This window comes from Jatropha curcas, chromosome 11, assembly GCF_041381405.1.
Source record: "Jatropha curcas cultivar XTBG-Jc1 chromosome 11, XTBG_Jcur_1.0, whole genome shotgun sequence".
NCBI classification, from domain to species: Eukaryota; Viridiplantae; Streptophyta; class Magnoliopsida; order Malpighiales; family Euphorbiaceae; genus Jatropha; species Jatropha curcas.
This window is the reverse complement of record NC_143161.1, coordinates 1,196,546-1,218,548: the sequence shown is the minus strand read 5'-3', so window position 1 is coordinate 1,218,548 and position 22,003 is coordinate 1,196,546. Positions and strand designations below refer to the sequence as shown.

The window sequence follows — 22,003 nt, the reverse complement described above, 5'->3', positions numbered from 1 at the left end:
CTTTTTCCAATTCCACATCCACGTCGCTTTGCCTTTGCTGGACCAACCGATCTGGTCTTTCTGATAACCCAATCATGCATCAACTTTTCTTCCTTTTATTTTTATTTTTATTTTTATTTTTTTTTCTAATTTAACCTTTTCTTCTCTTGATAAACCTTGGAAATCAACTTTTTCTCCCTGCCATGCCATTCTTTTACCTAGATTCCGTTATAGTAAATTTTGTTTCAATTAAATAAATATTAATTAAACTGAAATTTAATCAATTATTTTTATTTTTTTAGAATTAAAGTGATATATTTTCTTAATTCTTATAAAAAATCAATTAATTGTTAAATTTACCGGAACTGGAGTATAATTTTTAAGCTGTGCTTCCGTTTTATTAAAGCATTCAAATATTGACTGCGAGTTAAACAAGCATAGTTAAAATTTAAATGTCAATTATATGTGGTAATCCAGTGGAAATTTCTGCGACACGTCTTTGTTGCTACAACGGTTACTCTTGCCAAACAAAAATAATACTATAAATGATGAGTTAATAATGGCTTTGAGCTCATTAATCACATTGTGGTAGCTGTACGTTTACGGGAAAATAAACACTAATCAATTATTAGCCAAATCATGTGATGTTAAAATAATTATGTGTTATCTACATATCGTGTCTCTGTTGACAACGAGACTAAATAACATATGAAAATAATTTTTGGACACTAAATACACCTGTGTGAAGAAACGAAAAACATTAATTATAACTAAATTTCTAATTAAATAACTTATAAAAATAATTCTCCGCTACTAAATATATTTATATAGAGAGCCAAAAAACATTAATTATAACTAAATTCTGAAGTCAGATTAGGCGGTTGTGGGACTCGTAATAAGGGTGCGGACACCCGTAGTTTATAATAATAAAAAAAAAATTAGTGATGTGTTGTTAAAGAATTGTAAATTTATAAAGCTAAGCACAACAAACCGAACTTCTGAATTCTGGTATTCTATCTTTTTCTTCAATGACATTTACATCCTCCTCCCACAACAACGTCAAATTTATTTTTCCTTGATAAAATGTGTTTAAAGGACAAAATATCATAAAATAATATTTTTACAACATTTACAATGTAACTCACCTTTTAGATTTAATATTTAAAATAATTAGAAAAAAAATTCATTATTTAAATTTCAATAATATCATAAGTCAACGGATAATGAGATTCTTTTTATAAAATTAAACATGAAACAAACTGTAAAAGAAAACAAAAACAACTAAATTTACTTATCTTCTAAGGAACGTTAACAAAATTAGATATTAGCTTTTAAATTTATATTATTTTGATTTTTTTATTCCAAATGTAAGCCTGATTAAATGGGACTGGATAGGACCAAAATATCTTTTAGTATTTTTTTTTTTTTTTACTATTAATATCAAATCTATAAAGATGAAAAAAACAATAAAAATAGAGAATGAGATGACGAGTGAGGGACACAAACGTAATTTGACCGAAAAAAGTGAATACACAAGCGAAGATAAAGGTCAGCCAGTATGTTGAGATTGAGCAAGAGAATCCGAATAAATTTAATTTTTTTTTTCGACTAAAAAGAACAAATTCTAAAAATTTGCTTGAAGAGCCAATATTTTTCTCATTTGACACACATTCTCACCTTTCTTTCTTTGATCTTTCTGCGAAGAGACTAACGCTAATACATCTCTCCCATCGTTTCAGTCTCTTATATTCTTTCTTTTTAATGTCTTTCTCTGTACACGAAAACGAAACTGTCAACCCCTTGTCTCACGCAATTTTATTACTACTTCTGTGAATTTGTAAATCGTACCCTGCAAAAACACAAAACCTGTAAACATATAAACAAAAAAAAAAAAAAAAAAAAAAAAAAAAAAAAAAAGAAAACCACTCGTCTTTCCCATGAAAACCACCTTTTCTCTCTCCCCATATCCAGAAGGCGGTTTTTGTCTCTCTGATTAGTACGGTCCAGTTGGGTTGGTCGTTCAATTCCTTGCTTGTATATTAATTCATTCCGTTTTGTGCATACTCTCTCTCTGTTTTTTTTTTTTTTTTTTTTTTTGCCTTTCCTTATTTCTCCTCGTCTGAAATTTTGGGGCGGCGCTGGCTAAAGTGAGCGACGGGTGCGTAGGATTAGAAATAGAACAAGGTGGTACTCGTGGTGGAAGACTGATCGAGGGCGTACACGTGGACGGTGTTATGGGTACGGAGGTGGTGATAGAGAGGTGGGGCACATGGGAGGAATTGTTGTTGGGTGGGGCCGTACTCCGACACGGTACCCGAGACTGGGATTTGATCGCCGCCGAGCTTCGGGCCCGAACCATTTGTCCGTACACTTTTACACCCGAGGTTATTTATTTTATTTTAATTAAAAATTTGATCACATGATTTTTTTGGTTAATTTCGTGTATTAATAATTAATTATGGATATTTTGGTGTTTTTTAGTTACAGAGTATTATTTATGGTATGAAAATTGCACGTTGATTGGATGTGTGGTTTTCCTTTTCCTTTTCTGCTTTTTATTTTTTTCAATTGTTTTACCCTTGGTTTGTATTTTTATTGCAAGTGGGCAGACAAAATGTCCAAATTACCCTCCATTATTGGAGGACACATTTGGAAAGAAAATTTAGTTTTCCCCCCACTGATAAACTACAAATATATAGAACATTTTTCTGCTGGAGGATTAAATAATTATTTATGGCCAAAAGCAAAAACATAGTCGGTTGAGTTCTGTTTGGATGGAACTTGGAAACAAACAAGATAGCGACGTGAATAATAGTTGCCGGTTAGGACTTAGTCACATTGGTGGCAACTATGTCTTGACTTTGACTTTGACTTTGTTGGTCTATTATCAGCATGACTACTTGCAAGCTAAGTTAGAAATGTTGTAATTCATCCTCACCTGACATTCACCATCGCATGTCAATATAGACACTGACTCTCTCTCTGTCTTTCTCTGTCTCTCTCTCTCTCTCTATATATATATATATATGTGTATATAAAGGGTGACCCATTTCAAGAATTCATCCCACTTTTGCGAAGAGGTTGTTTTCAGACCCTTCTTGTTTGGTCTGATACGGCAAAGAAGTTAAAATTGAACCTTATTCCTCAAAGTAATGATCATAATTCATAAGTGTATGTGGTAACTGTTTTGGAAATAGCCCTATGTTTGAAATGTTGAATATATTGAGATATGGCCGAAAATTTTCTATCTTGCCTTAACAATTGATTTGCGCATGCTTAATTCAATGCTGGCACTTGTTGGAGACTATTCTGTGATTAGCATGTGAGCTCCAATGGTGATCGACTACTATCTAATGCAATGCCATTTGCGTATATTTATTTATGTTGGCACACTCAATGTATTTGAACAGCATTCCAATTACAGGTATGCAAAGCCAAATATGATGACTTGCAGCAGCGTTTTTCTGGATCCACGTAAGTCGGCCTTTCTTGTAATAGTTTAATTGCTGAACTTATTGCTTTACTGGGGTCTATGCTTTACCATTTGTTATTTAAATGGTTTGAAGCAAAATTGACATATACTCCTAGCATTTGTTAAATGTCTAAATTTCTAAATCAAATGGCTCATTAATTACTCCATGTTATATATTCATCAGAGCTTTGTTTGAAGAGCTACGGAAGCAGCGAATGGCAGAGTTAAGGCAAGCTTTAGAAATTTCTGAAGACTCAATTGGGTTAGTAAGTTGTCCCTGTCCAATCTCTAGTTTTCTGATCTCAGAATGCCATGTTACGATCAAAATACATACAGTATCTATTACTAGAGTTAAAAAGTATGGTCCTCTTGAAATCTTTTCGCTTTTCTCTCGCAGGTTCTAAGATATAACTGCATCGAATTCTCAAGTGTCTTTAATAAGCTAATTATACTAATTTAATACCATTTAAGACACCATTGTCCATTGTCCTTATAGTTTGTTCATTTTGTCTATTTCAGATCTTTGGAATCGAAGCTTGAGGTTCTCAAGGCTGAGAGAAGAAATGACAGCAATGTTGGTTATGGTTCCAGTCAGACTGAATCACTTGTGCCATTTCAGAAATCTGATAGAGTTGGATCTCCCATTAAAGAGACATCAAAAGATGGACTATCGGCTGGGAGTTTCACTCAGGAAACCAGCACAAGTTGGTCACCTGTATGTCAGGTTCCGGCTTCTGTGTCAGTTGAAGATACTGAGGCTAAGCCTGAAGTTTCAGTTTCTCTTAAGCAAGCGCAAATGTCAAGCTTTGGAAATCTAGCAGGGAACATTTCTATGGTGCAGGGAGGGAGTATCAGGAGACGGAGAGGGAAGAGAAAGAGGAAAGACCTCAGTAAGGATGTGAAAGAAGGGAGTGTTGGAGAAAGCGATTTTTGGGGATCAACTGATGTTTTATCTGCTACACGAAATAAAGAGAATTCAACAAGCAGTTCTGGTCAAACTGGCAGATGTTTTGGCACTGAAGATAAAAATAAAGGTTCAATTAAGGATGGGATCACTGATCTCATGGGAATTTTTGATTCTATTGCTGAGAATAAATGTGCTACTGTCTTTCGTCGAAGGCTTGATAGCCAGGTATTGTTCCTATTGCATTATGTCTTGGAATGAAATAATGCATGTGCTCTTTTGCTTGCTCCTATTGCATTATGTCTTGGAATGAAATTCTACTGTAAAGAAAGAAGCATATACTAATATATGGAAGCAACTGACTTTTCTGGTTATTAATTTTCTGTAACAGAAGAGAGGAAGATACAAGAAAATGATATTGCAGCATATGGATTTTGATACATTAAGATCAAGAATTGCCAGTTGCACTATTACCTCAGTTAAAGAAGTCTTCAGAGATCTGTTGCTACTTGCTAACAATGCCCTAGTCTTTTATTCCAGAACTACTCGTGAATATAAATCTGCATTACTACTCAGAGAGATTGTCACGAAAAGTTTGCAGCAGCATTTAAAGGACTATATCAGCAAGACTACTATTACCCTTCTTTCGTCCACACCACAAATGCTTCATCCTCCTGTGAAACCGCGAAGTGCCCGGCCTGTTAATCGCAAATTATCAGGAAAGGTTCCAAAAGATGGAAATGATGCTGCAAAAACTCCAAATATTGCTAAAAAACCAAGTAATGTTCATTCTCCTCCTTCAGCAGAGTCCTTAACCGTGAAAAAGAAAGGATCTGGCCGGCCTAGAAAAGCTGGCCATGGAAATGGTACTCAACAACCTGAAAATCCACCAAGAGGAAGAAAGAGAACTCGGGCCAGGTGACGACTGCTGTACATTGTTTTTGTTCTTCTGTTAAAGTTTTGAAACTCAGTTTTAGTCCTAGGTTCTCAATTTAGCATATGTATTCTAGGATGTTTAAATGTAAAAATTGTCCGTTTCTAATGAAACCAACTGCTGTATGATATAATTGTAACACTCAAAACACAACAATTAGAGAGAAACAACATTTCACCTTATTTTACTTTTGTCATGTCTATCCATTTTTTTCAAACTTTTTGGAGTCAATAGAACAAAAATGAAGTCAGAAGCAGATCTTTTGACTTTGAAAGAGAAAAAAGGAGCAGTATTGTCAGTACTTATGTTGATTTGATGCAATGGGTTCAATTGCGTCAATTGTGTTGTCGCTTGGCCCAGTTTCGAGGTTGTTAACTGGATCTATATCATATTAGGCTGTCATTTTGTTCCTCCAGTCGGCCCATTGGGCCCCTAAAATAAAAATAAAACATAATAAATTAAATTACGGGATCAACTTGGCTTATTAGTGGAGCCTACTTGTTTTGGGAAAGAGTAAAGGTATTAAGCATTAATTAAGTTACAGAATATGATATCTGGTTCCTAATCCTGGTCGGCCAACGACGACATAAAAGGAAACTTGTTACGGTAAAAAATCTACAATATTCATTTTTTAAATCATGAGTTTTCGGTTACATTGTCTTTTCGAACAATACCCATATAATTACTACACTTCTAACACCCAAATAACCTTTCCTTGGAAACAAAAATTTCATTTTTGATTTAGACCTTACGAAACGCAAACACTTTTCCAGAAAGGCTTCAGAATATGTCACTATTTTGTGATATCCTTATCAAGAATAGGCTTGTATTCTTGTTTATGAATCGACTATCTTTTTACGCGTGGAATTGGTAAAAGAAGGCATCTTTTTATTTTGGTGTTATATGAAGTAATTTGTCTTTATCAATATTTCCATATCGAACTAGTATTTCCCTAATATTGGATTTGATATTTGGAACTAAACTGAATATTGAATGACACGTTTACTCCCATCCAATTAATTCAAAAAAAAAAAAAAAAATACCAATAATATTTGCTTGGGTCCCTTAAATGATTGGTAAGCCTTTTCTTTTTAATCACCCATTTCGCCAATGCTGACAAACCTATGAGTCAATGCTTAGCCCTAAATTTTGTACTTCCCTTCAATTAATTTTTGTCCTTTTTTTATTTTAATAATGTTTTTAAAAATTTAAGGAAATTATTTTATTCCATGTCCCCATTAAACTTTATTTCTCTTAATTATAAATAATAATTGCTTTTATTTATTCAATCTTGTTTTTTTTTTATTTTGAAAAATCAAAATTAATGGAATGGAGGTAATTCCAGATTATTAATTTATTGATGTTATTTTTATTTTTATTTATAATTTCAAAGTATGAAACCTTTCAAGCTTGTTGGTACTGTCAATTTTGAGCATGTTGATAATCATTTTATTAATGAACATAATTAAAATTTTAAACCCCAATTACCAATAATAGCAATAAAACAACTACGTTGCCAAAAAAGTTTAGAAAAAAAAAAAAAAAAAAAAAAGAAAATTTTGAACAACTATACCAAATCCCGAACAGTCTTGCATGCAAGGCACGTATAGGACAGGGACCCCGGTCTTCCGCTGACCCAATATGCACTTTTATTTAATTAGTCTTTTTCTTTTTCTTTTTCTTTTTTATTTTTGGTACTAATTCATTTATCAGCCAAAAATAAAATTAATAAAAAATCATTTGTCAAGCTCACAACTAACTCTAACAACTCCGGATTGATTAACTTATCTTAATGCATACTATGATTATAATAATACCCCAATAATCATATTTCATATTTCTAAAAGAATTTTATAAAGAAATTATTAATATGAACTATTTGAATTAATCTTTAATATAATTTTTTAAAAATAATATAAGCTATTTTCACCCAAATTAAATAAAATTTTAAAAATTTCAAAAAATTTTCACCCACCATTTATATTTTATATACTCATTCAAACGCAGTATTAAAATTTTTTAAAGTCCTCGAACGATAGCCCCGAAATCAATAATAAATAGTGAAAGTGATTTACTGATCATGATTACATTACACGTGCCATTGTAATGTACGATAATATTTTATCTGGAAAATATAAATAAATAAATAAATTGGCCTCATTTTCTAGTTTAATGCTGGTTCTCCTGCAAAAGCTAACGCTGCTGCTTTGGCTTTTGAATTTTGATCCTCGCTTTTATATTGTTTTTTTTTTTTTCAATTTTAGTTGTTCCTTTCAAAATTATTTATAAAATAAAAAATTATCTTTCAATTAGTAATTAATTTTTAAAATATTTATTTTTATTTGATAAAATTAATTATTTTAATAGTTATTAACTGTTTTATATTATTTATTATTTTATTTTAAATATATATATATATATATATTAACTGAAATAAAATAAATTTATTTATGTTGTCGTATAAATTAAGAAACATTAGGATCGGCGATACAAACGATGGGAAAAATATAGGGAGGGCCGAGAGTTAACAGAGCAAGCAAATCTCTGTCTCTTCAACTGTAACTCATCCACCTCACCTATAAATAATTAAAAACCAATCCGATTAATTAAAGTAAGAAATCTAAAATTAAAATGTGAAAATATAGTACTAATATTTTTAATTTTTTTTTTAAATTTAAAAACTCTTGGCTTGGGTGTCCTACATCTCCCCTCAGAACGTGGCGCCTCCTACACTTTCGTCTTTCGACTGTGTCTCTCGGTCTCTCTCTCGCGCAAAATCTCTCTGTTTGTTTCTGTGTCTGCATCTTTTTGTTCACCTTTCATAGATTCTGGTAATCTATCGTTGGTGGCCTCCGAATCGGACCGGGCATTACTTCGTTTCGGCGAGCTAGCTGGTCGGTCTCCAGCTAACGCTGTTTGGCTTTACTATAGACCGATTTTAAAGGTTTGTTTTTTTTTTTTTTTTTTTTTTTTTTTTTTTTTTTTTGTGAAGCCAAAAATAATAGTTGATTTTGCCGTGCTAGATTGGTTAACTGGGGAAGATCCATTTGTCGTGCCTGTAGTCCTGTTCTCAAATTCTTTTGCTTGTTTATTTTCAATTTGAGAATGCTTTTGTTAACTCCATGAAGAGGCTTCATTTGTTTATTATTACATTTACATGCTTGAAAATATAAATATTCACTTACGACATCCAGAGAGCAATAGCGGTTTCCGGATTTTAGATCTACTGCCGAAGTTTAAATTTTCATTTTGTGTTTTTCTCTTCATTCATTCGCGAACTTGAAGAAAGTCGATTCCTTTCATTTTTTTATATTACAAAAAAAATAATATTTTTAAAAGGGATCAAGTTTTCGTCTCATTTTAAGGAAATTGTTGGGTATTTTAAAAGGAATGTTTTTTCTTTTTCACAGCACCTGAGCTATTTATTTATATTGTTCTGGGAAGATTTCGTTTTCAGAGCTTATTTTTTAAGCTTTGGTCTTTTTTTTTTTAGTTTTGGCAACTCGGTGTTCATTTGAGCTGTTTTTTGCTGTATCTTCTGGCTTTGCATTAAAAATCTGTACAATCTGTTTAAGCCTTGTATCTAGGGCATATTGCACCAAGCTTCCGGCTTGCATGCGCTTTCGCTTAAAGATCTTTTCTTTTCTTCTTCGTTTTTTTCCCCCTCTTCAGAGAGTTCAAATTTTTTTCTTCTCTGTTAGTAATCACCAAAATTGAGTTTGCTGTGAAAGCTGAGGATTGTAATTGGAAATAAGGTTTAACCCTCGGTTTCTTTTTCTTTTTTTTTTTTTTTTTTTGGACGAACAAGAAAGAGAATGTAAATTACTATTTCAAAGTTGGGCAAAGTTTCTATTCAGTATGGGAGAGTGAATAGTTGTGTTTGCTAATCATGATTAACTGGTGAACTATAGGATGGATGGAATACTGCAGAAAAATTTATTGTTCGTTTAAAAATTGTGCAAACTGGTCTGTTTTATTTGTAATTTTTTGTCTTAAGGAAATAGTGCTACTTGGACCTAAAATAACTCGTCAATTCCTATGTGCAGTTTTGTTATGAAAAGGTTGTAGAATCCCTGGGTGTCTATGACGTCACTCAGATCGTCTGTGAAAAGGAATGCCTTCTTTGATGGGGTATGGTCTATTGTTTTGTTACTTCTGTATGATTGTAAGACTGCAGCTAAAAAGATGAAGTTTATGTAAATTCTATCTTGCCTAATGTCTTTGATAATTATCTGACAATATAATCCTGATGCAGGGGAAATGTGGATTAAAAATGAAGCAGCTCCCGTTTATGGGAGTTTTATGTACAGTGATGTTGTTCATTGTGTATAGAACTACAATTTATCAATATCAACATACAAAGGTACATCAATCCCATCTTACCCTTTAGATATTTTGATTTGAGACAGAAAAATCCCATACAAAATATTCTGTTTATTGTCCTGTGGTGGTTAATAGGAGAATTTTAGAAAGTCTCTGCTCCCAAATGTTATTATCAATGCTCTTTTACATATAAATTCGAATAGCAAAAGTAGTGATGGTATTTGATTAGTTGATTTCAGTAATTCTCAATTAAATAAATTAGTTGTATATTATAATTATTTATATCAGTTTAAATATGATTCAAAATCTTCATCTTGGAGTATCTATAAGCTTAGAGTAATTATTTAGTTTATAGTTCAGTGCAACATCTATGCTCATTGGTTTGATTTTAGGGCTCAGAGCACTACATTCTGGTAGTCTTTCCATTTGATATGTTATTTCTTGTTTATAAAAAGAGATTTAGCTTCTTTTCGTTGCTCTCTTCTTCTGATGTTTTTCTATTTTCATTGTGTTATCAGATGGAAGAAAAAATGCACCCATTTGACACATTAACGGTAATTTTGGAACTCACATTTAAATTGCTAAATTTTTTATTTCTTGTTTGGATGTTTCCTGTTTGTCAAACTCATGAGAGTTAAAACACACAGGAAGCTATAGCCTATGTTCTTCTTACTTAACAATCAAATAAGAATAGTTACAACCTCACCTCTTAATATCTGTTGCATCGAATGTTTAATGTATGAATTTTAGAATTAAAGTCGTTCATTCCCATACTTGACTTTATTTGATATTTTTTCTTCTGTTTGACTTGACTTTATTTGATATTTTTTCTTCTGTTTGTTGTAACCATGAGGTGTTCTTGATACTCTAAATTAGGAATCAGCTTTGGCTACTGGATTATTGGCTGGTTTGCCTGCTGGTATTGTACGAGCTACTTCGGATTTGGAGTTAAAGCCTCTATGGTCATCAAGTAATTCAAGATCGAAGGTTTTGGATCCTTGTATATTCTGATATCGTTTTAAAGATTTCTCCCTACATATGTTAATTTTTTTTTTTTTTTTTTGGTCATGTTGAAGTCTTTGCAAAATTGATGGAACAACAATTCAATAGTTTGAAAAATATATTTGTCTGTCGGTCCTCTTTTTTTTTAGATTAATCATGTTCTATTTTAATTTCTGGTGACAATTGAATCAGGTTGATACTCGTAGCAGTCGTTACTTACTGGCTGTTCCAGTTGGTATTAGGCAAAAACATAATGTTGATGCTATGGTCCAAAAGGTATCCCATTGTGTCTTATGTAAGTTTTCTTAGTTCATGAGCAAAACATTTTTGCCTAATTTCATTGAATTCAGTTTCTTCCAGAGAATTTTACAGTTATTCTATTCCATTATGATGGCAATATGGATGGATGGTGGGATCTTAATTGGAGTGACAAGGCTATACACATAGTTGCTCAGAACCAAACAAAATGGTGAACTTGACCTTGACATTTGTTTTTCTTTAACCTTATATTCTGTTGCAAGTTAAATGGATAGTTGATATCATTGTTTTATTGTTAATTTAAAAGCAACTTGTACTTTTGCCAAAGATAAGATTTCAGGGGGTAACCTAATTATCCCTTGGTTACAGGACCTAGCTGTTAGGTTATTTAACCGTGAATTCTTCAAGGTTTTGTCTGAGCTGTTAATTTTTATTTGCTTATGCTTTAGACCACCTGAGAAAAACTCAAAGGCTTAGAGTTTGATGGTAACAGTATTTGCAGATTTCAGATTATCTAAAAGGTGTCAGAGACTTTTTTTTTTTTTTTTTTAAAAAAAAAAGAAAATTCTATTTTTTGATGGATGAATGGTTCTGCTAATTTTATTGCATCCATAATTCAACCTATCAAACTAACAATTGTCTTCGTGTCTTGATGAGTGATGAGTCCAACTTTCACAATTTCTCAAACTTATTTATTCTTGGGTCCATTTATTTTAAGTTTTTCCAATCTAGTATGCCATCTCCAGTTTTGATTTTAAATTTTGCTGTGCTCTTTTTCCCCCCTTTAGGTGGTTTGCAAAGCGCTTTCTGCATCCAGCTGTTGTGTCTATCTATGATTACGTATTTCTGTGGGATGAAGATTTAGGAGTAGAGAAATTTGATCCGAGAAGGTAAATTGATTTACTTGTTGAACTTTCTTCTCTGCATATGCTCGTGTCTTTGGCCTTTTATTTTAGATCATATGACGTTATGTACCTAGTTTGTTGATGACGATGGTGCAAGTGATCTTTTATGTTAAATCACTTGTTTATCCAGAAGACTTGTTTTGTTGGAAATAATTTAATTTTCCTCTCTGTAGACATCTTCAATATTTTTATTTTTGTCATTTGTTATATCATAAAAGGCGTCATATGCTGCAATTTCTCCGGCTGGCTAAACTTATGCAGAACCAGGATTCACAACCTTGTTATATGTTTTATTGCACTTTCTCTAGCCAAAGCAAATTTGTTTGGAATCATGTTGAGGAATTCAATTCTAGCGAAATTTGCAATGAGATTATGAGATAGTTTATCCATTTACTTGATCTCTAGTTTTATTTTACAAGGCCCATGCTCTGTTAGGAAAACAATTTGATTAATTGATGGTTTTTTTTTTTTTTTTTTTTTTTTTTCCTAGATACTTGGAGATTGTAAAATCAAGAGGACTCGAGATATCACAGCCAGCACTGGGCCCAAATTCGACTGGCATACATCATAGAATTACTATACGGTCCAGATCAAAGGAATACCATACGTAAGTGCTTGGTTGGTTTTTGGAAACTGTTTGTCAAAATCACACTTTAATACTTGTAATACTCACATGAACATCTTTTTGCAGAAGAGTCTATGACCACCGAGGCAGTACCAAGTGTTCTGATGTCAGTCAGGGGCCCCCATGCACTGGGTAAGCTTTTGAAATGTATATAGCTATTCGAATGGGTGCTGGGTGATAACTCTGGTCCTTTTTCTGCAAAGACTTAAAAATTTTTGTTAGGCAGTCTTGGCTAAAGTTTTACCACCTCCTTTTCCTTTCCATTGCTGTCAAACTGCCAAGCAACATCAGTAGAAGAAAAAATCAACTATTGTTGACTAATTTGTTGCGTGAAAAATTTTGTTGAGTTAGATCATATATTGGAATGCCATTACACAGTTAAACATGTTATATCTTGAGTTCAACTCTATCAGGCCCTTGATTCAAGGGCTTCAACACTATCTTCTGTCCTCGTTGAAGGATACTCTGTATTGTTCTTCAATGGGTTCAAGGCAAATGCTAATTTGTTTTGTATTTAACGCTTCTACAGATTTGTGGAAGGTATGGCTCCGGTATTTTCAAGATCTGCTTGGTATTGTGCTTGGCATCTTATACAGGTAACAGTGGTTCTGTAACTTAGGTGAACTTTCAACAATTCCTAAGTAAAGCAAAAACTTTATATATGTGTAGGTTACCTACTTGTATTTACATATTCGGAAAGCAAATGTTATAACATTATATCAAGATATTTGTTCACCTTGTTAATATTATGACCATAGCATGTTGTGTGATCATTTTCTTTTTTTATTCTTGTTTCATTCATTGATCTAAACTACTTTTCTTTTTGTTTAGAATGATCTAGTCCATGGATGGGGAATGGATATGAAACTTGGATATTGTGCACAGGTATGACGTGCTACATAGTTTAGTTCCCTGCTGCTGCTGCCTCCACTCCCCTTTCTCTTTATGTAGTTTAGTTAATTGCATGTGTAAAATAGTGTAGCCTTGCATCTCCATCATGGTTCTTACTTTCAAAGAATAATTGGTTGAACCTATTTCGTTTGTCTCTCAGTGTGTACTTGTTAATGTAGAAAGCCATAAATATGATATTCTGGAAAAATGCAGGGAGATCGAACAAAAAAGGTGGGCATTGTTGACCGTGAGTACATTGTACATCAGGGTATACAAACTTTGGGTGGGGGTGGATCTCCTACAAAAAAGGTTATCCAGTTCAAATTTTCTTGTTTTGATTGAAAAAACTGTACTTGTTCTTCTACTGAAAGTTTATGGTTTGTCTTGATTGCTTTCTGTCTTCTCCTTTTTCTAGGGTTCAAACAGTGAGGAGTTGACTAAGGTAAACTCTCCAGAAGTAGTAGCTACTTTTTTTGTTCATACAAATATTTGAAATTTTTAACTCCTACAGTTAATTCTGAACTCACTGATTTTCTATCCCATGTGCTTTTTCTTTTTTTATTCAGAGACATGGTGCCTCAGTCACAGATCCTCGAATGGAGGTTAGACTACTGATCTTTTAGTGTAACATCATTTCTAGTATGAGCATTTTATAATTTTTTCTATCGTCTTGCCTGGTCTAATTGCTTTCAATTGAGTACGATTGCATATCATGTCTGCATTTCTCTATATTAAATGTTATGAGACTGGTCCTGGTTATTAAATGTTCTAACTGTATATTTGATTATTATAAAACGAGACGAAAATTAGCTTCCAAGGTGATTGAACTACTTCATTTAGAAATTACATGGTATATTGTGAAATGAGCCATGCATTTATTTTATTAAACTATGCTCTAATTTGATGAACGAACTTGGCTTTAAATTGGACCAAGCAGATTAGGAGACAATCAACTTGGGAACTGCAAATCTTCAAGGAGCGGTGGAACAAAGCTGTAAATGGGGACAGGCACTGGTTTGATCCCTTTAAAGGGAGTGAAAGACACAGGAAACGTAGACGGAACCATCACTAAATTTTCATTCTAACTTAAAATGAAAAAGCTGGAATACACTGGTTCGGATAGTTCAGCGACATTCATATACGGATGTATACACAGTATCCATGTATACACACAGTATCCATACTTGTAATCTATTCTAATTTGTGTAGGCTTCATGTGATGCTAGTAATTATTTCATTATTTGACCAAGAATAGTTTTGTTTGTATGATTCAGATATTGTTTAGTGTATGTAGTAGTAGTAGCCTAATTTTCCTCCTTGAGAACTTGTGGATTTCATTTTAGGAGGGATGTTTTTACAAAATTTGGAAAAGAGCCTTCAATTTTTACCAGAACAGTAAGTAGGCCTTAAAATGTCAAACCCATCTTCAGAAAAGAATTAAGTTTTTGATTTTCTTTCTTTCTTCTTTGTTGGAAGTTGACCGTGGGTGCGATCACGCCAGATCACGCCAGGTTTACACTAGCGATTATTTCCAAATTCCATGTATGGTGATAGCAATGAGATGGCTGAAAACTAAAAACCAATAATTTGTAGGGAAAAATTAAAATTGATTTCAAAACAGTTTTCTAAATCATGTTAATATTTGTGGGTTTTTAGAGTTTGATGCTAAAACTGAAATTAGGTAATTGGCATGGACAAAGACAGACGTGCGTCTAGAAAATGGCTTATTTTCTTCTAGAAAGGAAAATACATTTGAAAGGGTGGCTTGCCTGCTCAACATCTACGTTCGTGATTTGACCGCAACGTTTTCATTTTTCATTGAAAATGTCATGATTATATATAACATACTCCATTTCTGTATAAACCATTTCATAGCTTTGAGCTAATTTCGATCCCAAAATCTTTGAAAGTGATCAAAATGTAGTCCTTTTTCCTATTTTTATTCGTAAAATTAATATTTTTTCGATCCGATTCCAATCCAAACCGTACTCTTGATCACCTCAATAAAATATTATGTTTGGATTTTCTAAAACAAGAAATGGGTTTAGCTTACTTGCCATCGTAGCGTAGGAGTTAACTAATCCAATAGTAATATATAATATTATTGACCTTCACATGTAATATATTTGACATAATAACAGAAAATCTCTCGAAGTAAAAAAATATAATTAAGTTCTTTTTTTTTTAAATAATTTCTAAAATTTATACAAGACAATCAAAACTAGTAAGTCTAATGATTGAATAGTTGTCTTATTAAATTATATAATAATCTTAAAGAATTTATAACATATTAAAAAATATTTTAACTCACCCAAATATTTATATAAATAACTTATCTACAGATACTTGACTTGTCATCGATGAGTTGGTATAGTTTGAATTTTAAAAATAAAACCCTTTTCTCAAAATTTATTTTTGAGACCTAAAAATTTTAAATCATTTGCTACAATTTAGAAAATTAAATGTTTAAAGTTTAATTCTTTCATTCATTTAATTAATAAAAAGATGAGGTAAGAATCAATTCATTACATTTAGAGAAAAAGAAGCCAAAAGTGTAAAACAAAAGTTGTTTAAATTCAAAATCAAAATCATCAAATTTATGTTTTTTCACCCCTCAAAATAATCATATTTTCAAAGAAAAAGAAAAAATTTCAATTCACATGAGCATATTAAAGAGCCATCTGTCCCGCCGTTTCGTCTCAATCTCTTTAAAATAATCCAAAATTGCAATAAGCTGACATTGTTAGACCAGTCCAAACTCTCTCTCTCTCCGTAGACTTGTATATCAAAACTTCCTCTCTCTAGAATTTCTCCTGTCTATATTTCCTTATCGTTTGTGTTTAGTTGCCTAAATTTTATCTTCAAAGGTTGCTTCTTCTCCAATTCTTTTGTTTTTTCTCTTTCTGTCTCTGTTTAAAGCTATCGACTTTCTATTTGCCTCCTTGCGTGGTTTCTATCATGGCTGGTCGTTATGATCCAAACCCTTTCGATGAAGAAGAAGTTAATCCCTTCTCTGTGAGTTTCTCTCTCCGTCTTTGTTTCCTTTTGCTGTTCAAATTGTTTGACTTCATTTTTTTGACGAATAGTTGAAGTTCAATTAGTGATCTTTTGGTCGTGTGGGTTATGGGCTTTAGAATGGATGTTAAAACACTTGGGAATTTTATGAATTTTAGGGTCTCGGGGAGTTCTGTAGTTGATATAGCGTCTCGATTTGGAAGTTTGGTTAGATTGTGGTGCTTTGGTTTTTTCAGTACCAATCTTGTCTCTGTGCGTGCATGCGGAGCTATTTGTTTTGTTTAGTAATATATGATATTGAGGTGTGATTGAATTAGGAAGCTACAGATGATTATTTGATGTGTAGATTTTGTTTGTAAATTAGCACTCTGCTCAGTAATTTAATGTTTTGTGGAGAATCCAAGTCTTTTATTTTCTCCTTCCCATTTTATTGGCCGTTGACATAAGCATAACTTTCAAAACTATAATCCTCTATGAATTTTTAATGACAACATTTGATGTATTGATTTTTAAAAGCAACAAATGTAATTTTTGTAAAGCTGTATGATTACTAGACATTTGTGAAGTGCTTCAATATTTTGAAACGTACAAAAAAATAAATTCGGGAAGAACTGTTTTTTACCATCCTCTTGAATCATGTTGGAATGGCAAAAATTTGGATTCTATTATTATAGTGATCAAGTATTATTTTCTCAATCCTTGGTATGATATAGATACTTTAAATGACGAGTGCAATGCACTTTTCCAATTGATGCAGTTGCACAGTCTTAGCCGTCTACATTTTATATGGGGCAGTCATAGTCTGCATTTTTTTTTTTTTTTCTAGATGAACAGATGGGCTGTTTGGCAATCTTCTTCTTTAAATGGGGTGAATTAGCTTAGGAGATGGTACAGATAGCCCAGCTATGTGATGTAACTAGTTTAGATTTTGCAAACAGAACTTTGTGCTTAGCACAGGCCTGCATGTGTTTCTGACAGTATTAAATTAGGTGAATGAGACCAACTTGATTATTTAAAATTTTGCTGCTTTATATAATTCTGTTTGTAATTCTTTGTGCTCCCAGAAATTTATGTAGCTTATGTTTAATCTAATTTTGGTAACTAGGATCCAGCTGTAAGGGGAAAAGGTCAACAGAAGTTCAGTGGAGGTGCTTTTTATACTGCAGTAAGCCTAATCAAAAATAACATAATGCATCCAATATTCTATCAATGCTAGTTGGTACTTTGGTTCCGGACTTCTTCCACCAACCAGCATTTAAATGAACTAGTTATATTACTCAACTCTACAACTCTTACACGTATCATTGTAATTTTCAGAGTGCTCCTCCTGCTTCAAACTCGAGGCTTTCACCTCTCCCTCCTGAGCCTGCTGATTTTGGTTATGATCATGGTGCAACAGTTGACATTCCAATTGATTCAACTACAGTATGATAAAATTCTCTAGCTGTTGAAAGTCCTTATTCATAATTGCTACTTGTATACTTTCTCAAAGTTTCGTCTAGTTTAATTGGTTTTAAATTTAGGATTTGAAGAAGAAAGAGAAGGAACTCCAAGCTAAGGAGGCTGAACTAAGAAGGCGAGAGCAGGTATGTGTTCATAAACATGAAGAAATTCAAAACTGTTGCTACATGGCTATAGACGTATCTATTGCATTATATCTTTTCATTCTGTTCATAGATCATAGACAAGGCTTATTTGAAAAGTGTATGCTAAAGTTGCAGATTTTCACTTGATAAATTCAAGTACTTGGGTGATCTTTTAGTGCCTTTTCAGAAATATTAGTTTATGTATCCAGATGTAGAAAAAGAATGGGATGCATTTTGATGCAACATTTCAAGTTTCATGTAGGATAGTTCCATCTAATGAAAGAGATTATTATCCACCTCCAGTTGGATTTAGAAAAGGCTGACGTTTAATATTTATGAGAAATGCTGTGTATAAAGGATTTTGTCTCTTTTTAAAAGGTATTCTGAACTGCTAACATAAGTGCAGTTCAGAAATGCAGTGTATAAAGGCTTTTGTCTCTTTTCATAGTTTATGTAGTACTATAGTCTTCTCACGCTGTGTTTTCATGCTGCATTTTATGATTCCCAAAGAAAACTTTTAGTAACTTTATAGTGCTGAACTTGAAGTTAAAAAGACAAATTTTTAAATGTCTTAATTTTACACGTAATCTAAAAGATCCTTGTATGGGTGCTATGCAGGATGTAAAACGGCGTGAAGATGCAGCTGCACGAGGTAATATTTTCTTACGTTATCAGCCATTGATGTTCACTTCATATTCATAATGCCTGGTTCTGGTGTTTGAATCCTTAAAGAAAAAAAAAAGTAGAAGAAGAAATAGGTCCTTGTTTGGATATTATTTTTGAGTCCTTGATTTTATATTCTGCAATGTTGGTCTCCCACACCCACACTATTTTGAGTGTAACTTTGACAGCTAAGTTGTATTTTGACTGTCTTAGAGCATTGTTGATTGATTGTATTTCTTCAAGATTGGCAATTGTCATTCTCTATTTAACTTCCAATTCTCTCCTCTTATGCAGCTGGAATTGTCCTGGAGGAGAAAAATTGGCCACCATTTTTCCCAATCATCCATCATGACATTGCAAATGAAATACCAATTCATCTACAAAGAATCCAATATGTTGCATTTACGACCTATTTAGGTAAGTTATTGTGAAGTACAAGAATTCTATTTGAGTATGGATAGATAGGTTTGTATTTATAGGAATTTATTATTTTTTTTAAAGAGAAGGAATTGTATTGAGAGAGAGAGAGAGAGAGAGAGAGAGATTGAGAGAAAGGAGTTTTGCGTTGAATCTAGCATTGTTTATGTTCTAAAGCATATTTTGAGGTTACTCAGTTATGATTAGGATCACAGGAAGAGAAACCTTGAGATGTAAATTTTTTTGCATGAAATGGGCTGGTTATGATCCTGAATCTGCTATATCTTTGTTGTAAGCCTAGACTTCAGCTCTATTTCTGGTAAAGATTCGAGTTCCTTTTGTCAAAACTGAATTTTGACTTTCTTTTGATAAAGAAGTGTTTTCTTTGGCTGCTTTTTGTGATCAATGGTGGAAAAAAGTGAAAAGTCTTAAGCTTTTCGAAAATTATGGCTTGATAGCAGTTTCCCTACGGCAGTCCAACTTCAATGCCAACAGTAGAATTTGTGGTGGCATTTAAAGTCACATAAAGGAAAAAACAGTCATCGGTTAAATTGGTTAAGTGTGCATATAACATTGACCTGGATCATGTTTGCTAAAAATGTCTTTGTTGCTTAATTGAATGGCATGATTGGATTCTCTGGTCTACTTGTTACTCACCTTTTATTGAAATGGTGATAATTTTGATTCAAATTATTTGAATTAGGTGTCTTTTCAGTATTTCTTTTGATGTCTGTTTCCTGTGATTATGTATTTGCTGTCATTATTTAGTAAGTGAATTGATGGATGCCTTGAAAAGTGGAACGAGACAAGTGACAAATGGTGCTTATATCTTGTGCAGGATTGGTTCTTTGTCTTTTCTGGAACATTATAGCCATTACAACGGCGTGGATTAAAGGAGAAGGTAAATTTTAGAAATTTGTCACATTTGGCCTGTCCACACAGTTTCTTGCTATGTACTTGATGCCTTAAAAGGTTATATAATCCGATATTATTGTGCTCAAAATGCTCATATTGCAGGGGTGAGAATCTGGTTTCTTGCTATTATTTATTTCATAGCAGGAGTTCCAGGAGCATATGTTTTGTGGTACCGTCCACTTTATCGTGCATTTAGGTAATTATCTACCCTTCTGCAAATGGATTTTCCTCTTGTTTATTTATTTATTTAACCTTCCAATGAAGCTTACTTACTGTTTGACTGTTGATGAAGCCAAAAGATATTGTTATAAAGGTTAGATACCATGTGAGATTATTCTGATCTGGTTGCTATATGGTTTAGATAATGATGGATTAACGTAAATATTGACAGAAAGTATAGTGCATCTAGATTTTTACCCTTTTAAAATGGAATAAATAGTCTGGTACATTCGTTTCTTAGTTGTAACTGTTCTGTTTTAAGCCTAGGCCTATAGAAAATTCCAGGTACTGTTCAATATCTGATCAGCTATGCTCTTGAATTAAGCAATCATATGCCTTCTTGCAGGACTGAAAGTGCTATGAAGTTTGGATGGTTTTTCATGTTTTATATGGTAAGCTCTTGTCTTTCTTTCAGCCGATCTGTAATAATTGAGGAATATCCAATTTTTTATACTGTTTTATGTTTACAGGTTCATATTGCCTTCTGCATTGTTGCAGCAGTTGCCCCTCCAATATTTTTCAAAGGAAAATCTTTCACGTATGTATCCAGAAGTGTTTCAAATGTTTCTTTATGCAAGATGTGTTTTCAGACTAATCTTCCGCTTTTAAGTTCATTGTCTGTAATGAAAGAAGCTTTCTGAAAAGTTTTCACTGATTTTGCTGACTGATGTCTGTTTCTTGTGATGGTTATTTGGAACAGCGGCATCCTGTCTGCAATAGATGTTATTGGTGACCATGCCTTAGTTGGGGTGAGATGTCTGAGCTCAACTAGATTCCAGCTGATTATAATATACTTCTCGATAGATCAATGTTCTGCCTGTTTTCACTTATTTTGCTTTGTTACTAGGACACATGGTCTCAACTTAGATATACACTGAAATCAACATAACCTTTTCTTTGCCTGCAGATCTTCTACTTCATTGGATTTGGATTCTTCTGCCTTGAAGTGGTACTCAGCATCTGGGTTCTTCAGGTCCACTTCTACCACCATTCTATTGAAATTATGATGTTTTATGCACTGTTGCTGCAGGCACCAAGTAGCTCGTACTTTTCTCGAATGGGCATATTTCTTTTTTGTTTAAACCTCTTTGCCTTAATGTGTGCAGCAAGTATACATGTATTTCCGTGGCAGCGGTAAAGCTGCCGAGATGAAGCGGGAGGCAGCTAGAGGAGCTGTGAGGGCTGCAATATGATGATCCTATATGTTTGTGGATAAAGGCAATATGAGGAGCTTTAGCTTATTTATGTGTGGTTTTGATTTTGTATATGCCCTCAGCCACGTAAATTTGGGAATAGAGAGAGATTGCTAGGCGCTATACTAGCATTTGTTGAACAAATTTCATTACTCTGTAGTTTTGTTTGCTTGCTCGAATTTCATTGTGTTTGTAAATGCTGTTTAACTTTTGTATCATTTGAGTTATTGAGCCTTAGCCATTTCCTTTATTGGGAATAATTTCTGCCCCCTTTTGTTCTTGCCTAGCGGGCTAGTTTGAGTACACAGGAGTGGCTACTTTGACAAGGCCATGTTATCTGGGGTGGCAGCACGCATTATGACTATGATAGCTCTATGGAGGCACGTGTAGGCTGTAGCTGATTGTGTTATATGGATTTCTATGTACTTGAATTAAATGAAGACATTAAGTTGTCTAGCTACCATATAAATGTTCGACTTCTCATGTTTTCATATATCCGTTTTAATTTCTTGCTATGACAGGGACAGCATATTTTGCTATTTCATTATATATATTTCAAAGGATAATAAAATTTGTCTTAAGCTGATGAGATCTGCTGCATACCAGCATTATTGCTGGTATGATTGCCAACTTATTTGTTCAAATTTTGATTACTTTCCTCAAAAAAAAAAAAAAAAAATGATAACTAGAATTCATAGACTA

The 22,003-nt window shown here is 33.1% G+C and overlaps 3 protein-coding genes and 1 long non-coding RNA gene across 8 annotated transcripts; 3 read left to right on the top strand and 1 right to left on the bottom strand.

Annotated features, from left to right (window-relative positions):
* Nucleotides 1-1,546: 1,546 nt before the first annotated feature.
* LOC149492302 (uncharacterized) lies at nucleotides 1,547-2,068 on the bottom strand. The gene is made up of 2 exons (XR_016318949.1): nucleotides 1,928-2,068; nucleotides 1,547-1,828 (listed from the first exon to the last, which is right to left on the bottom strand). It is a non-coding gene; the product is annotated as an uncharacterized LOC149492302 (long non-coding RNA).
* Nucleotides 2,069-2,200: 132 nt separating this feature from the next.
* On the top strand, nucleotides 2,201-5,476 carry BRD4 (bromodomain 4). 4 transcript variants are annotated; one of them, XM_012236143.4, is made up of 5 exons: nucleotides 2,201-2,340; nucleotides 3,404-3,453; nucleotides 3,636-3,713; nucleotides 3,971-4,583; nucleotides 4,747-5,476. In XM_012236143.4, exons 3-5 carry the CDS (start codon nucleotides 3,667-3,669, stop codon nucleotides 5,275-5,277), a joined length of 1,191 nt encoding a protein of 396 aa, XP_012091533.1. In that variant the 5' UTR covers nucleotides 2,201-2,340; nucleotides 3,404-3,453; nucleotides 3,636-3,666; the 3' UTR covers nucleotides 5,278-5,476. The 4 variants fall into 4 exon arrangements, with proteins under 4 accessions (XP_012091533.1, XP_020541298.1, XP_012091531.1 ...); XM_020685639.3 differs by having other exon boundaries at nucleotides 2,214-2,340; nucleotides 3,390-3,453; XM_012236141.4 differs by having other exon boundaries at nucleotides 2,214-2,363.
* A 2,379-nt stretch (nucleotides 5,477-7,855) lies between these two features.
* Nucleotides 7,856-14,751, top strand: LOC149492301 (lysine ketoglutarate reductase trans-splicing-like protein (DUF707)). Of its 2 annotated transcripts, none has more exons than XM_089716093.1 (16): nucleotides 7,856-8,233; nucleotides 9,336-9,420; nucleotides 9,545-9,652; nucleotides 10,131-10,166; nucleotides 10,489-10,599; nucleotides 10,807-10,890; nucleotides 10,965-11,083; nucleotides 11,661-11,762; nucleotides 12,268-12,384; nucleotides 12,469-12,534; nucleotides 12,932-12,998; nucleotides 13,234-13,287; nucleotides 13,507-13,602; nucleotides 13,709-13,735; nucleotides 13,860-13,895; nucleotides 14,231-14,751. In XM_089716093.1, the coding sequence occupies exons 2-16, from the start codon at nucleotides 9,373-9,375 to the stop codon at nucleotides 14,363-14,365; spliced, it is 1,206 nt and encodes a 401-aa protein (XP_089572219.1). In that variant the 5' UTR covers nucleotides 7,856-8,233; nucleotides 9,336-9,372; the 3' UTR covers nucleotides 14,366-14,751. The 2 variants fall into 2 exon arrangements, with proteins under 2 accessions (XP_089572219.1, XP_089572220.1); XM_089716094.1 differs by lacking the exon at nucleotides 7,856-8,233 and adding an exon at nucleotides 8,373-9,044.
* Nucleotides 14,752-16,002: 1,251 nt separating this feature from the next.
* Nucleotides 16,003-21,794, top strand: SC3 (secretory carrier 3). The gene is made up of 13 exons (XM_012236139.4): nucleotides 16,003-16,308; nucleotides 17,414-17,473; nucleotides 17,626-17,733; nucleotides 17,832-17,894; nucleotides 18,513-18,546; nucleotides 18,852-18,974; nucleotides 19,813-19,875; nucleotides 19,992-20,085; nucleotides 20,455-20,500; nucleotides 20,579-20,646; nucleotides 20,809-20,857; nucleotides 21,016-21,081; nucleotides 21,215-21,794. Exons 1-13 carry the CDS (start codon nucleotides 16,252-16,254, stop codon nucleotides 21,299-21,301), a joined length of 918 nt encoding a protein of 305 aa, XP_012091529.1. The 5' UTR covers nucleotides 16,003-16,251; the 3' UTR covers nucleotides 21,302-21,794.
* The last annotated feature ends 209 nt before the right edge of the window (nucleotides 21,795-22,003 follow it).